Source organism: Mustela putorius, unplaced genomic scaffold (assembly GCF_011764305.1).
Source record: "Mustela putorius furo isolate JIRA1106 unplaced genomic scaffold, ASM1176430v1.1 tig00003853_pilon_pilon_pilon, whole genome shotgun sequence".
Lineage (NCBI taxonomy): Eukaryota > Metazoa > Chordata > Mammalia > Carnivora > Mustelidae > Mustela > Mustela putorius.
The window spans coordinates 82,761,414-82,777,009 of record NW_025422005.1 but is presented as its reverse complement, the minus strand read 5'-3'; the positions used below and the strand labels follow the sequence as shown (position 1 = coordinate 82,777,009).

Here is a 15,596-nt window from a genome sequence, read left to right as displayed (position 1 = left end):
TCAAAATAAGACTGGGTTATTAAAAGAATAAATGATGTATCTTAAATAAGTATGGTTCTCTTAATCTCTAGGAGAAACACAGAAAGGATGGGCAGTTAGCCCGAGTGGTGGTATTTTATACATCTCAGAAGGTGTACAAAAAATGAAACACAGATATTCTTTGTTTCTTGCTTAAAAAAAATATTCTGTACCTAAAAAATAGCACTATTTTATTTGTCCTTACTAGACGCTAACTCTGAATGGGTATCAGATAAAGAATATATAGAGTATTACCTCAGTTACCTTAGAGTTTCTTTAATCTGGTCATTTTTTTCCTTAGGTGCCTGAAATGTGCAGATGCCCCCTGTCAGAAGAGCTGTCCCACCAATCTAGATATCAAATCATTCATCACAAGTATTGCAAACAAGGTAAATTCAGATTTAGCTCTGCAAATGAAAATAACAGCACTGATCTTGGTATCTATGACTTGTGATTAAAGCATAAAGCTTGTCTTAGTAAATTGGGTTAGGCTACTAAAGATATGATTTCTAGAGGCATGTAAAAATGCGGTACATTTTGTTAATTAATCTCTTCCAAGTTGTGATATAATTATTACAAAAATGCATATTCATTGTTTATTGATTTAAAAATTAGTTTTTGTTAAAATTAATGATTTTTAAATCCAAGACACTCCCTGAATAGATTGACTGTAGCTTAAGCTTGCTAAATGCTTATAGATAGGAACTGTCATTGATTAGCAAAATGCTTTTCAAATTTGTGAAATATTTTTGTTTCAAAATGTGTTTTGGTATTAAGTCTGGCAGACTGAGACACATCGAGGAAATGGACTTTCCCTGTTGCTAAAATTCAGTTAATTTGTTTAAGATATGGAATAAATCATAAAGACTCAATAGAGTTATAACCAAAAAACCCCCAAGACTAAAACATACAAAACAGACTTTTATGAGCATGAGTAGAACAGAAAGAATTTTAATCTTCTTTTTTTTTTTAAACCAGTGTGAAACTAAGCCTATTTTTTCATTCACTAAGTGAATGTTTGATTGATTGAATAATTAATTAATAGTATCTTTCAGTTGTGAAATGAGTATTGTGAGCTCATAGCCAAGTGTTTGATGCTTTAGCAAATGGACAAAAGCTGAAGGAAGTCTTTCCTAAAGGATGTAGAGAATCCTTCTTTTCAGTGTTTGACATTTATGTTCTAAAATGCTATACAAATCCAATAAGTACTCCTTCACCAACCAGCTACCTTTTTTTTAAAAGATCATTTCTCAATGTCAGTTATTCAAAAAAATATTTCAGGGGAAAATGGTACATTTATATAGTTTTAGGATTTCAAAAGAATTAATGTTATTACTTAGGTATATGTTATGGTATTAATCTAAATGGATATATTAATTATATTTAATATATTGTTATTTATAAATATATTTATTTTATTTAAGTCTAGGTTAAATTTTTAGATTAACCACTTATTGGGAACCCAGGGAAAATTATTTATGAAAGAAAGACAGCATCTGTCTTACAAGATTGTGGTATAAATGAAATGATACTTGCGTGTGACCATCCCTAACATAGTGATTATTTAACAAATATTTTGTGGATGTGGAATTATTAATTTCCCTCTACATTCAGTATGGTGCATATTATACAAGGGATTACTATTTTTGTAGCTGGTATTATTTATTGAGTAGCTGCTATGTACCAAACACAGTGACATGTATTGGGTTCCTGTTACGGCCCTGCCTTGTAGAAGTTCATAATTTGTGAGCAGAAATGGATACATTAAGAAAAAAAAAAAAAAAAAGACACCCTAACTATATTGAATGTGGCTGATGCTGCAATCTATGCATCCAGGAAGAGTATTCCGCATGGGCAAAGGCAGCCATGTGAATGTACATGACAAATTTGGGCAAATGTAGTAACTCCAGTGTGGCTAGGGTAGGGCCTAGATTACAGAAAACAGAGTGATGGAAAAGAGACAAAGCCATTAGACTGGGATTCAGTTGTGAAAATATTGTCATTCTATTCTCAATATTTGAGACTTAATCCCATCCATAGAAGATCACCAATTTCTTTATATTTGTTTTATAATTAAGAAGTTGAATTCTAGGAAGGGATCTCATTTATTAACTTTATGGTAATCCCAAACATCTATCATCACAAGACCTTTGTCTTATATGTGAAAATAATTCATTATGTGAAATCTTATTTATTTACTAATGGCTTCTTAGGAATGGGATGAAACCAAATGTCCAAAGTTTGAAGTCTGCAGTGTTTTGACTAAAATTATTTCCATACTTGACTTCATGCATGAGGAGATATTACAGTTATAATCCATCTTAGCTAAATGTTCCCTAGATATTCCAAAGTCCACTAGTGATAGTAGGATTCTAATTAGTATATACCCCATTCATTCAAGGTCTATACAAATTTATAGGAAAAAATAAAAGACCTGAAGAGAATAATGGTATTCTTTGAGAAGTTTATAAAATGTCTAAGCAAGATCAGAATCACCTCTATTTTAGGAAAACTTCTGTTTCATTAATTTGTCTGTATTCCTTACTGCCTAATGAAGTGATTTGCTTAGCTATTTTTATTTAAACAGATTTTTATTTGAAGAGAAGATATTTGGAGACCTTTAATTGAAAATGTGATCTTTTGCCAGGCATTTAGGGAACTCTATCATTAAATAGTGTTTTGTTGAAGAACACTGAAGTAATCATAAAAGGTCAGAGATTCTTGTTCTTTAAAGCCTGCAGCTTTTTAGATATTTACCAGCTGTGTACAATGTAGGCTGTCCCACATTGCTCTGCCAGTGGACCTCAACTCAGGAGGGGGATTCTTTCCAGGTTGAGAGGGTAATTGAATCGCCAGACTCAATGAGCCTTGTGCCTCTTTGAGAAAAGGATGTCACTTGTATTGTATTGTGTTAGGTTTCTGTGATTCAGGGAGTTTAGGCCAATAGTTCCATTCTTTATTTTCTTACAAACTGGATTACAGCTCTAGTTTTCAAAGGTACACTCAATTCTATTGTACCCCCTCAGTCAGTTTTTCTCTGTTTCGTTCATGCAGGCTGTTGTTTGCAATTGTATCTCTCAATCGGAAGTACACGTTTCAGAGTCATCAAACTGTGAATACTGGGTTCTATTTCCTGATAGCTTTCCTTTGGGGGAAAAAAATACAGTATATAAGAATGAGTGAGACCAATCTATAAATGTAGCGAAAAAGAATGACTTTTTTAAAATGTTCCTTCGTTTCATGATACTTGATTTTGAACAATGGAGTTGCTTTCTCTTTTCAAATGTTTCTGTCAAATTGTAAAGAATTGATTTTTCCACTGATTTGTATATTGTATAGAATCTGTGTGCCCAGATTTGCGTGGCTTTTATACCTAGATAAATAAACTTAATAATACATATTAGAGGAAAGCTGACTAAATGATGCAATGGAAAAAAACAGAACAAAACTCTTCTTTATGATAGATCCCCATGGAAAGTACTAGTCAGGGAAGGAACAGATGTCGCCAGCAGAATTCATTTGATAACTATGGGCAACAATATTTTTATTTAAAAGAAATCATCTCAATATATGTGCATGTGTATATGTGTGTGTACACATGCACACACACAGGCATATTTCTGACACAAGTGTTAAAAAGCAGAAGCTTAATCAATAGTTTCACTTCATCCTCCTTTGGGGTTTGCTTTTCAGTTATAATGGCTAAGTGGTTTAATACCTTTATCAAGTAAAATGTTGATAATTTCCAGAATAATTTCCTGAAAACATAGCTCTAATTATATCACTGCTTTGTTCAAAAAATGTCAGTGGCTTCCCAGTGCCTAGAAATCAGTGTCCAAATACATAGCCTATTAAGTAAGCCTATTGAGCTTTTCCCCACTATCATGACAGAGAAATAAGGAGATGAAAAAAAAAAAATTAGGAGGCCCACAAATTACCTCCCATTAGTATTTGAAAATATGAATATTTTAAATATGTAAAATAAAAAGGTAGTGATAAGGTTTCTTTAAGTGTGCAAGGCTAGTTTCCTCACTTGTTTTGTTAAACAAGAACTATGAGCACCTTTGTCCTAAGAGGTCTGTTAGAAACTTACACGCTGCCATATAATGATGCTCAAGAGAACACAGTTTTAAAACACAGAGTTTTAAAAACTCTGTTATGCTTTTAGAGGGCAAACAATTAGAGTGAATGTGCCATTTGGCTTAAGTAAATAGTTCTGAATTCATGTGTTAATTTCATTTACAGTTGAGATGCCAGTATTTGAGTAAGTGAAAATGTATTTTTCTAGGACTCAGTGAATTCAAATTTTTACAACTCATTTTTGGTATGGTCTGTGTCATTTAGGATGTTAATTTGAGTGGGTCTTCTGGTAGGGAGTAAAGTACTATATATCCAATTAGCTTATCCCTAAGTCAGAAAATACTGTTTTATGTATATTAATCTTATCCTTTTAAAACTTGTAAGATATTATTGTTATGCTTTATTAGTCTATGTGAATAAAGCTAATCCAATATTAGTCTGTATTTCTTCCAATATTAGTCTATATTGGGTTAGCTTTATTCACATTTTGCCAATTTTCTTCATTTTTTTTCCTTTTTTTTTTCATTTTGGAATTGCCATGGGAAAGTGGTTTAGTTTTGCTTATACTGATACTATTGGAAAATTAACAAAAACCTAATTAATGCTTATTTGAGTGTTACATGTCTTTGGAGGGGGGCTTTTTTTTTAAGATTTTATTTATTTATTTATTTATTTATCTTTTTGACAGAGAGAGAGATCACAAGTAGGCAGAGGGGCATGCAGAGGGAGAGGGGGAAGCCCGATGTGGGGCTCGATGCGGGGCTAGATGCGGGGCTTGATCCCAGGAACCTGAGACCATGACCAGAGACGAAGGCAAAGGCTTAACCTACTGAGCCACCCAGGTGCCCCAGGAGGGGGTTGTTTTAAAGAACTTTTTATCTTTAGTGTTCCACTAAACAGTGATTTATCTGTGTTTCGATTTCTTTCTTTTTTTTTTTTTTAAGATTTTATTTATTTATTTAAGAAAGTGACTGAGAGAGTACATGAGCAGGGGGAGAGGGAAGAGAGGGAGAAACAGTCTCCTGCTGAGCAGGGAGCCCAACATGGGCTTGATCCCAGGACTCCGGGATCATGAGGTAAGCCGAAGACAGACGCTTAACTGACTGAGACACTCAAATCTACGTTTGGATTTCTTCTTGTTTATTCTGCTTACTTTTCACTATAGTTGTTGAATCTGTGCACTGATGACTTTCATCATTTGGGAGAATTTCTCATTCACTCTCTATCATCTCCTTATGGAACTCTTAATTAGACATATGTTAAACCTTTTTACTTTATTCTCCATAACTTAACTTATCTTATGGTTCCTTTCCTTTTCTCTTCCTTCCTTCCTTCCTTCCTTCCTTCCTTCCTTCCTTTCTTCCTTTCTTTTTTTCTTTCTTTCCTCTGCTTTTCTTTAAAGTTTGTAGAAATTTGGGGGAGAATGCAATTAATACATTTTTCTTTACAAGGGTTTTGTATCTGTTATATTCTTGGAGGACAATATTCTCCTGGTTTACTTACCAAATGCCTTTAGGTGATTACACTTATTTTTCTCTCTTACTGCCTTGTCATTTTCAGACTTGGACATGGCAGCTCAAAAATACATTCAGATGACTTTTTAAAAATGTTTTAGCTATAATTTTACCTTTTAAAATCTAATCTAACAGCAGATAATTATTTCTTAATACATGTATAAAAGTGTAATAATTGTGCCAGTGCCATGCTGTCTTGATGATGACAGCTTGTAATAGAGCTTGAAGTCCGGAATTGTGATGCCACCAACGTTGGCTTTCTTTTTTAATATCCCTTTGGCTATTCGAGGTCTTTTCTGGTTCCATATAAATTTTAGAATTATTTGTTCCATTTCTTTGAAAAAGATGGATGGTACTTTGATAGGAATTGCATTAAATGTGTAGATTGCTTTAGGTAGCATAGACATTTTCACAATATTTATTCTTCCAATCCAGGAGCATGGAACATTTTTCCATTTCTTTGCGTCTTCCTCAATTTCTTTCATGAGTACTTTATAGTTTTCTGAGTATAGATTCTGTGCCTCTTTGGTTAGGTTTATTCCTAGGTATCTTATGGTTTTGGGTGCAATTGTAAATGGGATTGACTCCTTAATTTCTCTTTCTTCTGTCTTGCTGTTGGTGTAGAGAAATGCAACTGATTTCTGTGCATTGATTTTATATCCTGACACTTTACTGAATTCCTGTATAAGTTCTAGCAGTTTTGGAGTGGAGTCTTTTGGGTTTTCCACATATAGTATCATATCATCTGCGAAGAGTGATAATTTGACTTCTTCTTTGCCGATTTGGATGCCTTTAATTTCCTTTTGTTGTCTGATTGCTGAGGCTAGGACCTCTAATACTATGTTGAATAGCAGTGGTGATAATGGACATCCCTGCCGTGTTCCTGACCTTAGCGGAAAAGCTTTCAGTTTTTCTCCATTGAGAATGATATTTGCAGTGGGTTTTTCATAGATAGCTTTGATGATATTGAGGTATGTGCCCTCTATCCCTACACTTTGAAGAGTTTTGATCAGGAAGGGATGCTGTACTTTGTCAAATGCTTTTTCAGCATCTATTGAGAGTATCATATGGTTCTTGTTCTTTCTTTTATTGATGTGTTGTATCACATTGACTGATTTGCGGATGTTGAACCAACCTTGCAGCCCTGGAATAAATCCCACTTGGTCGTGGTGAATAATCCTTTTAATGTACTGTTGAATCCTATTGGCTAGTATTTTGTTGAGTATTTTCGCATCTGTGTTCATCAAGGATATTGGTCTATAGCTCTCTTTTTTGATGGGATCCTTGTCTGGTTTTGGGATCAAGGTGATGCTGGCCTCATAAAATGAGTTTGGAAGTTTTCCTTCCATTTGTATTTTTTGGAACAGTTTCAGGAGAATAGGAATTAGTTCTTCTTTAAATGTTTGGTAGAATTCCCCCGGGAAGCTGTCTGGCCTGGGGCTTTTGTTTGGAGATTTTTAATGACTGTTTCAATCTCCTTACTGGTTCTGGGTCTGTTCAGGCTTTCTACTTCTTCCTGGTTCAGTTGTGGTAGTTTATATGTTTCTAGGAATGCATCCATTTCTTCCAGATTGTCAAATTTGTTGGCGTAGAGTTGCTCATAATATGTTCTTATAACAGACACATAGATCAATGGAACAGAATAGAGAGCCCAGAAATAGACCCTCAACTCTACAGTCAACTAATCTTCGACAAAGCAGGAAAGAATGTCCAATGGAAAAAAGACAGCCTCTTCAATAAATGGTGCTGGGAAAATTGGACAGCCACATGCAGAAAAATGAAATTGGACCATTTCCTTACACCACACTCAAAAATAGACTCAAAATGGATGAAGGACCTCAATGTGCGAAAGGAATCCATCAAAATCCTTGAGGAGAACACAGGCAGCAACCTCTTCGACCTCTGCCACAGCAACATCTTCCTAGGAACAACGCAAAAGGCAAGGGAAGCAAGGGCAAAAATGAACTATTGGGATTTTATCAAGATCAAAAGCTTTTGCACAGCAAAGGAAACAGTTAACAAAATCAAAAGACAACTGACAGAATGGGAGAAGATATTTGCAAACGACATATCAGATAAACGACTAGTGTCCAGAATCTATAAAGAACTTAGCAAACTCAACACCCAAAGAACAAATAATCCAATCAAGAAATGGGCAGAGGACATGAACAGACATTTCTGCAAAGAAGTCATCCAGATGGCCAACAGACACATGAAAAAGTGCTCCATATCACTCGGCATCAGGGAAATACAAATCAAAACCACAATGAGATATCACCTCACACCAGTCAGAATGGCTAAAATCAACAAGTCAGGAAATGACAGATGCTGGCGAGGATGCGGAGAAAGGGGAACCCTCCTACACTGTTGGTGGGAATGCAAGCTGGTGCAGCCACTCTGGAAAACAGCATGGAGGTTCCTCAAAATGTTGAAAATAGAACTGCCCTATGACGCAGCAATTGCACTATTGGGTATTTACCCTAAAGATACAAACGTAGTGATCCAAAGGGGCACGTGCACCCGAATGTTTATAGCAGCAATGTCCACAATAGCCAAACTATGGAAAGAACCTAGATGCCCATCAACAGATGAATGGATCAAGAAGATGTGGTATATATACACAATGGAATACTATGCAGCCATCAAAAGAAATGAAATCTTGCCATTTGCGACAACATGGATGGAACTAGAGGGTATCATGCTTAGCGAAATAAGTCAAGCAGAGAAAGACAACTATCATATGACCTCCCTGATATGAGGAAGTGGTGATGCAACATGGGGGCTTAAGTGGGTAGGAGAAGAATCCATGAAACAAGATGGGATTGGGAGGGAGACAAACCATAAGTGACTCTTAATCTCACAAAACAAAGAAGAGAAGGGGAGATGGGATTATGGACATTGGGGAGGGTATGTGCTTTGGTGAGTGCTGTGAAGTGTGTAAACCTGGTGATTCACAGACCTGTACCCCTGGGGATAAAAATATATGTTTATAAAAAATAAAAAATTATAAAAAAAAGTGTAATAATTACTAAAGATTTAATAGGTAGTCTAGATTGATTGAAACCCACATTGACAAATACTGAAATAGTAATTGGGAAGCTATATGGAAGAAAGAAACTTCTGAAGAATAAGACAAAAAGATTTGCCACATCAGATCTTAAACTCACTGTAAAGCTTCTATAATCAACATGTACTGTTGGTACAAGAATACACGTTTTCTGGAGCAGATGAAAGTCTGTAAAGAGGATGAAGTATGTAAGAGAACATAATATGTAATGAAGAGTTCATTTCAATTTAGTGGAAAATGATGGGTTCTTTGAAAAATCGTTCAGGTGTAATTTTGAATTTGCTTTTATAACCCCTCATTAGGGGCTCCTGGGTGGTTCAGTGGGTTAAGCCTCTGCCTTCGGCTCAGGTCATGATCTCAGGGTCCTGGGATCCAGTGACACATCAGGCTCTCTGCTTGGCAGGGAGCTTGCTCCCCCCCCAACCCCACTTGCTTCTCTGCCTACTTGTGATCTCTGTCTCTCAAATAAATAAATAAAGTCTTTTAAAATAATTTGGAAGCTATAAATTATGTGAGAACAAATTTTAATGCACACATTTTTAAATGAAAGCTAATGCAACTTGAAATGATTTTTTTTTAAACCATATATTAACTTATCTATTATCAAAGTGTTCCTGGGTATTTAAATAATAACTAATCCAGTATACACATAGGCAAAGGTCATAAACATTACACAAGAGGTAATGCAAATGACTAATTACCATATTAGAGATGTCTTAGTTCAGTATTAGCCAGAGATATATATATATCAAAAGATGGGACACCACTTTCCTCTCATCAGATTGTTGAAGTTAAGAAGTTTAATAACCTCTTATGCTCTTCAGCTGGAAGGAAACAATAAGTGTCACATAGTAGAAATTTATTTGTAAATTACAAATATATATACCATTGTGCCAATTGTGCTTTATTATATGCTCTTCCTAGAAAAATAAAAATGCTACCATGTAATGCTATATGTACACTATATTTTATTGTAGCAGTTGTAGCATCATTTGAAGTGGCAGATACCTGAAACAACTATAGTGCCCATCATTATGAAAACTGCTAAGTCTATTTATATTATTTATTATATGTTGTATATTACTTATTACTTATATTTTTATTACTTATTATATTTTAATACTTATATTATGGAATGTTATGAGGTTATTCTTAAAAATATATTATTATTTATTGACCTAGAGGGGAATTGCTATTAAATGAAAAATGTAAGTTGCATATTAAAATGAATAACAGGGCGCCTGGTTGGCTCAGTGGGTTAAGCCGCTGCCTTCAGGTCAGGTCATGATCTCAGGGTCCTGGGATCAAGCCCCACATCAGGCTCTCTGCTCAGCAGGGAGCCTGCTTCCCTTCCTCTCTCTCTGCCTGCCTCTCTGCCTACTTGTGATCTCTCTCTGTCAAACAAATAAATAAAATCTTAAAAAAAAATAAAATGTATAACATATTATCTTTATAAAAAATCTGATTTATATATGAGGAAATATGGCATAGAAGGATATAATTTAACTTTAGTTTCCTCATTTGGTTGAGGTGATGGAGGGGTGACGAGAAGTTAACATTTTTCTTAGAAAAATGAGCATGTACTTCTACAATGAGTATGTATATTTTTAAGTAAACATAATTAAGTTAAAGTCACTAGTAGCATGATATAATAAAGCAGAGAGGTTACAGAGTAGCATGTGACAGACCATATTCTAAGTTGGTTTTCTTTTTTTTTTTTCCCTTTGGTGTAAAGATTGAAAGATCCAGACTTTCTCTTTTTTTCTCTAAATGACTAATAATTTCAAATCTGCTAAATAATATATTTTTCCACTGTCCTAAAATGTCACATTTATCATATATTTAATCCTATATTTATTTAGGTATATTTTCAAATGCTCTATTTGTCCTACCAATCTATATATCTTTGACAGGACCAAGGTGTTTTAAATACTATACTGTGTAGTATACTTTATCATCGACTAAAGCCATTTCCCTGATATTATATTTATTTTCAGAATATCCTAACTTTTGTCTGCTTATATAAAAAAAAAGCTCTACAAAATAACTATTGAACACTGTGTTCAGAGTATAATAAAATAACAATTTAAAATTATTAATGAAAATGAAAATGTATGTCCGTTTCACCTCATTCATTTATCAGTTGATATAACATTAACTGCATAAACCAAAATTCAGTCGTTAATTTTAATATATAACTTCCTAGTGTTGAATCTGGCAAATGATAGGGTACTAAATTTACTAGTTTTAAAACACTGGAATATTATTTTCAAAATGTCCCATCTTCTTTAATGTATTCTGCTGAAAAAGATAAATAGATGTTACATTGTCTATTGAATCATTAATGCTTATGCAAAAATCTATCTTGTTTCTGTTTTGTAATATATATCTTCAGGCCTTTAAAGGTTACATTTTTACTTTTAATCACAGCTAATAGAATGTGTAATAATAACTGCTTTTCTTCATATTTGTTTCAAAAGTTGAACATTTAGTTCTGGAAAACCTTCTGTAACTCAAAGCACTGTTAGTCAATTTATTACAAAATCTAAATGATATAAAACCTAAAAATAATGTCAGTTTAACTAACTGATAGAAGATTTTCATTACACAACTTAAGCCAATTTTATAAGAAACAAGTAATACCACATTGTTTGTAGTTGTATGTTATGTATGGACATATTTAAACATATGCCTTTGTTAATATTTTTTAGAACTTAAATTATTTAGAAAAAAAGAATCTAGTTTTATGTATGTATATGAAAATTAAACTGAAATAATAATTTTTTACTTCAGTATAATCAAGACAAAGGAAAATCTGTATAGACACATAGGATACTGTTTAGAATATTTTGTTGTTGTTGTTGTTAAATATTTTATTTATTTATTTGACAGACAGAGATCACAAGTAGGCAGAGAGGCAGGCAGAGAGAGAGGAAGGGAAGCAGGCTCCCTGCTGAGCAGAGAGCCAAAGCAGGGCTAGATCCCAGGACCCAGGGATCAGGATTGGAGCCAAAGGCAGAGGCTCCAACCCACTGAGCCACCCAGGTACCCCCTAGAATATTTTTTAATATTAACAGGTAAAAATAAATGTAACAATTTGGATGAATGGCATTTTCATCTATCTAGCTATCTTGTTGGTTAGAAAGGTAATTTGAAACCCATCAAGGCTAAGTAGTTTATCCCAGATCCCATAACTACTTGATAGAATAAATAAATTTCTTGATTTTTTTCTGGTGTGCTATTGTCCACATAACACTACACAATCTAGATGAATAATTTATTAAACTATAAAGTATATATAATATAAATGTAAAATATATATGTAAAAAAGAAAATATAAGTCATAAAATATAGAGGATATTGTATTTATATATACATATAAACAACATATTTTCTTTTTTTAAAAGATTTTATTTATGTATTTGACAGAGATCACAAGTAGGCAGAGAAGTAGGCAGGTACTGGTGGGGGGGGGAAGCAGGCCCCCTGCTGAGCAGAGAGCCAACTCATGACCTGAGCTGAAGGCAGAGGCTTTAACCCACTGAGCCACCCAAGTGTCCCAAGCAACATATTTTCTATCATGACAATTTTGTAAGTGCTGTCAATATTTAAATGGTGGGTAAAATTTATAACAGTATTTTTAAGAAATTTTTTATATTTTTATTTAATTTTTTTTAAATGTAAGACTTTTTTATTTAAAATTTTTTAAGTTCTTAAAATTTTTTATTTAAATTCATTTGTTAACATATACTGTATTATTATTTTCAGGGGTAGAATTTAGTGGTTCATCAATTGCGTATAACACCCAATGCTCTTTATGTAAAATGTCCCCCCTTGATGCCCTTCACCTGATTATCGTATCCTTCCAACTTCCTTTCCCCCAGCAACAGTAAACTTCATCTTAAGGAAATTTGGGTTTACTTTTCTAAAAATTGGCAAAGTGAAAAATTTAGGTAAATTATTATCAAAACTAGTTTTGCTTTTAAAAGTAATAATGGGTTTAAATTAATGTACTCGGAATGGAGAGTTTTCTGGTAAGTACCCATTGTACAAATAGTGACTGGCAGCTGGTTTTATGAGCTACAATATAATAATACAGTATGGTAGACACTGCAGCACCCTGTCAATTAAGAAATCTCACATTCTTGTCAGTAAAGAACAAATTCTCACAAAATAACCTGATGTTATTTTGTTTGAAAAGAAGAAAATAGAAGTGTTATAGTCTAGTTCTAATAACATAAATAATGAAATTTTGTCTTTATTACTAATTGTCTTATACATACAACTTTTTGCAGCAGTCAGTGGATTTGTTGTTTTAAATCTTATTTGCAATAAGGTTATTCAGTTATTTTTCTTCATACAGTTTTTGCTTCTTTCTTGCTTTCTTTCTTATTGTGCTTCCTAATATGAATTTTCTTTAATAAACTTTAAAATCTTAAACTCTCAGGATTAATATTATAAGAAAAATTTTTTTAAAGATTTTATTTATTTATTTTGCAGAGATCACAAGTAGTCAGAGAGGCAGGCAGAGAGAGAGCAGGAAGCAGGCTCCCCGCTGAGCAGAGAGCCAGATGCAGGGCTCTATCCCAGGACCCTGTGATCATGACCTGAGCCAAATGCAGAGGCTTAACCACTGAGCCACCCAGGTGCCCCAAGAAAAAAATTTTTAGCTAGAAAAAGCCTAGGGGGAATGTGATGCTGACTTAAATTTGTTAAATCTGTTCTATGCTGTATAATGTACTAGGCATGCTGTCTGTGTCAAGTTTCCTAGTTCAGCATCTCAAGGTCATATTAAAAAAAAATTGTTTTCTACAAAAATAATTTTTTTCTTACGCATTCATAGTTCTAAAAGTCTAATCATATTGTGCAAAACTTTTCTAAAATTTAGTGTTTCTGAGTTTTGAAGGGAGGGTTTTCTGAGTAAAACCAGGCAAACATATTCTGTATCCATTTGTCCCCAGAAGAGTGAGTACTGTGAGGGCAGGAGTTTTTGTGTGTCCTGTGAATGATAGGTTCCCACTCTCCTTTGCCAAATGTCTGAAGACCAGTGGGTTTTTTACTGAGATATGGTGATAGCTTGATGGTGTTCCCTATGCCTTTATTTTCTATATGTGCTATTAGGGACATTTTATATTAAATTAATGTGCATTAATTTAATGCACACTCACCATTAGACACTCACCATTATACAGCTCAGTCTAGAAGTATAAGTGGTGTTAATTCACCCTTCTCACACTTGCAAACTTATTGAACTTTCCCAAGTATTTTTTTAAATGTAGCAGATTGAAGTTTATCTTGGAAGGGTGCTTCCATCTGTGAAAACTCTCATTGGAAAAAGCAAGAACACTTTAAAATAAATCCACCAGCTGTTTTGATAATGTTGTGGTGATATGAAGGCCTGAATATGATTGGACTATTGGTTAAATTTGTTATAACATATGAGATGTTAGCTGGCTTGCGAGATTTTCATGTTTCTTGATAATGACTTTAAAACCATTAAATTGTATAGAGATGACACTAATGCAATTTCAAGTTACAACTTTAAAAATAAAAAGCAAAGAATAAAAGTTAAAGTTGTCTTAGAATTAACCCACATGGAAATGGCACATATTGTAGCTTCGAACAAGCTTTTAAAAATCCCATTGAGTAATAGAAAATTCAACACCTGCAAAATACGGGTAAGTTAATGGACTAGGGAACATTCAATGCATGTTCTTTTGTGTTGATATAAAAAAAACAAATATATCAAACCATTTGTGTTTTAGATTTTTGCTTAAAGAAGGAGTAAAAGTCCTCATAAAACAAATATATGCACAAAAATCAGATATTTAATTTTTATGCCTCCTAACATGACTTGGTACATTTTTCTTCACACAATTGAAGACTAAAATACTTGTGAATGATTGAATAACCTGAAGAAACCAAGTGAAGTGATTGTGTATTTTCTAGAAGGAGACTACTGGGGTGTCTTTAAAGTACCCTTCTAAATTTAAATTCTATAGCCTTTGCTTTTAGAAAGGTTTAAAAGCTCACAGAATAGGAGTCAAACCTCTTGTTTAGAAGGAGAACTCAAGAAATCTCTCCACTTACTATGAGAGAAAAAAAATTGATATTGATCTTGACAGTCTTGATGAGAACAGTTGAGGAGGTGTTCCCTTTCTAATAGGTTTCTGAATGTCTTTGACTCTGAGTACCCAGCTTCCTACACAGTAATCTATCATTTCTTCAGAGTTATTTGTGAGAGGTAGAGAGCAAAGGTGATTTCTGAATCATTGTTTGATGTTGGCTCAGACCATTTTCAAAACCATTTTTGTGTATTCTGTGATACATGCTGATGTATTCCTTTTTTTAATGTATCATTGTGTCTTCTTCACTTTTCCTGTTTTTCCACTCTATTTCTGAGAGTTTCCACAGCATTTATACAGTAATCTTCACAATTAGTCCTTTAATACTAGCACCTTTCTATGAAAAAGCTTCAGTTAGATACTAAACCCTTAGTTTGGAAGTCAAATTTCTCCATAATTTGTTCCAAGCACATTAAAAATATATCTTCTAGTCATCATTTCCTAAGTGAATCAGTGAACATCTCTAGCCAGTTGGCCAAGTCATTATGCCAAGACATATTCTGAAGTTTCTTGATTTTTTACTCGTGTCAATCCAGGATAACTCAGATGCCATTTCTTCTCATCTCTTAGTCCTGTCACTTCAGAAACACTTTGATTACCACACATTTGAAGCAGATTCTGAACCTCATTCTGAAGTGACTTTTCACTCTGATACCAAAATGTCTTGATGTCAGGGAGGTTTCCTCCCCTCCCTTCCTTTCCCTTCCCTTCATTTCTCTTCCCCTCCCTTACCCTTCTCTTCCTTTTTTTTTTAGGTCCATCGAGCTTTTATTTAAGAAACATTCAGTAATT

General features: G+C 33.9%; 1 protein-coding gene across 3 annotated transcripts in view; it reads left to right on the top strand.

Moving 5' to 3' along the window:
• DPYD (dihydropyrimidine dehydrogenase) overlaps positions 1-15,596 on the top strand; it is an 836,293-nt gene that overhangs the window by 187,028 nt on the left and 633,669 nt on the right. For all 3 annotated transcript variants that reach the window (XM_045064888.1, XM_045064890.1, XM_045064891.1), the window contains exon 4: positions 320-407. In XM_045064888.1, coding sequence (XP_044920823.1) covers positions 320-407 — 88 coding nt within the window. The remainder of the gene's footprint in view (positions 1-319; positions 408-15,596) is intronic.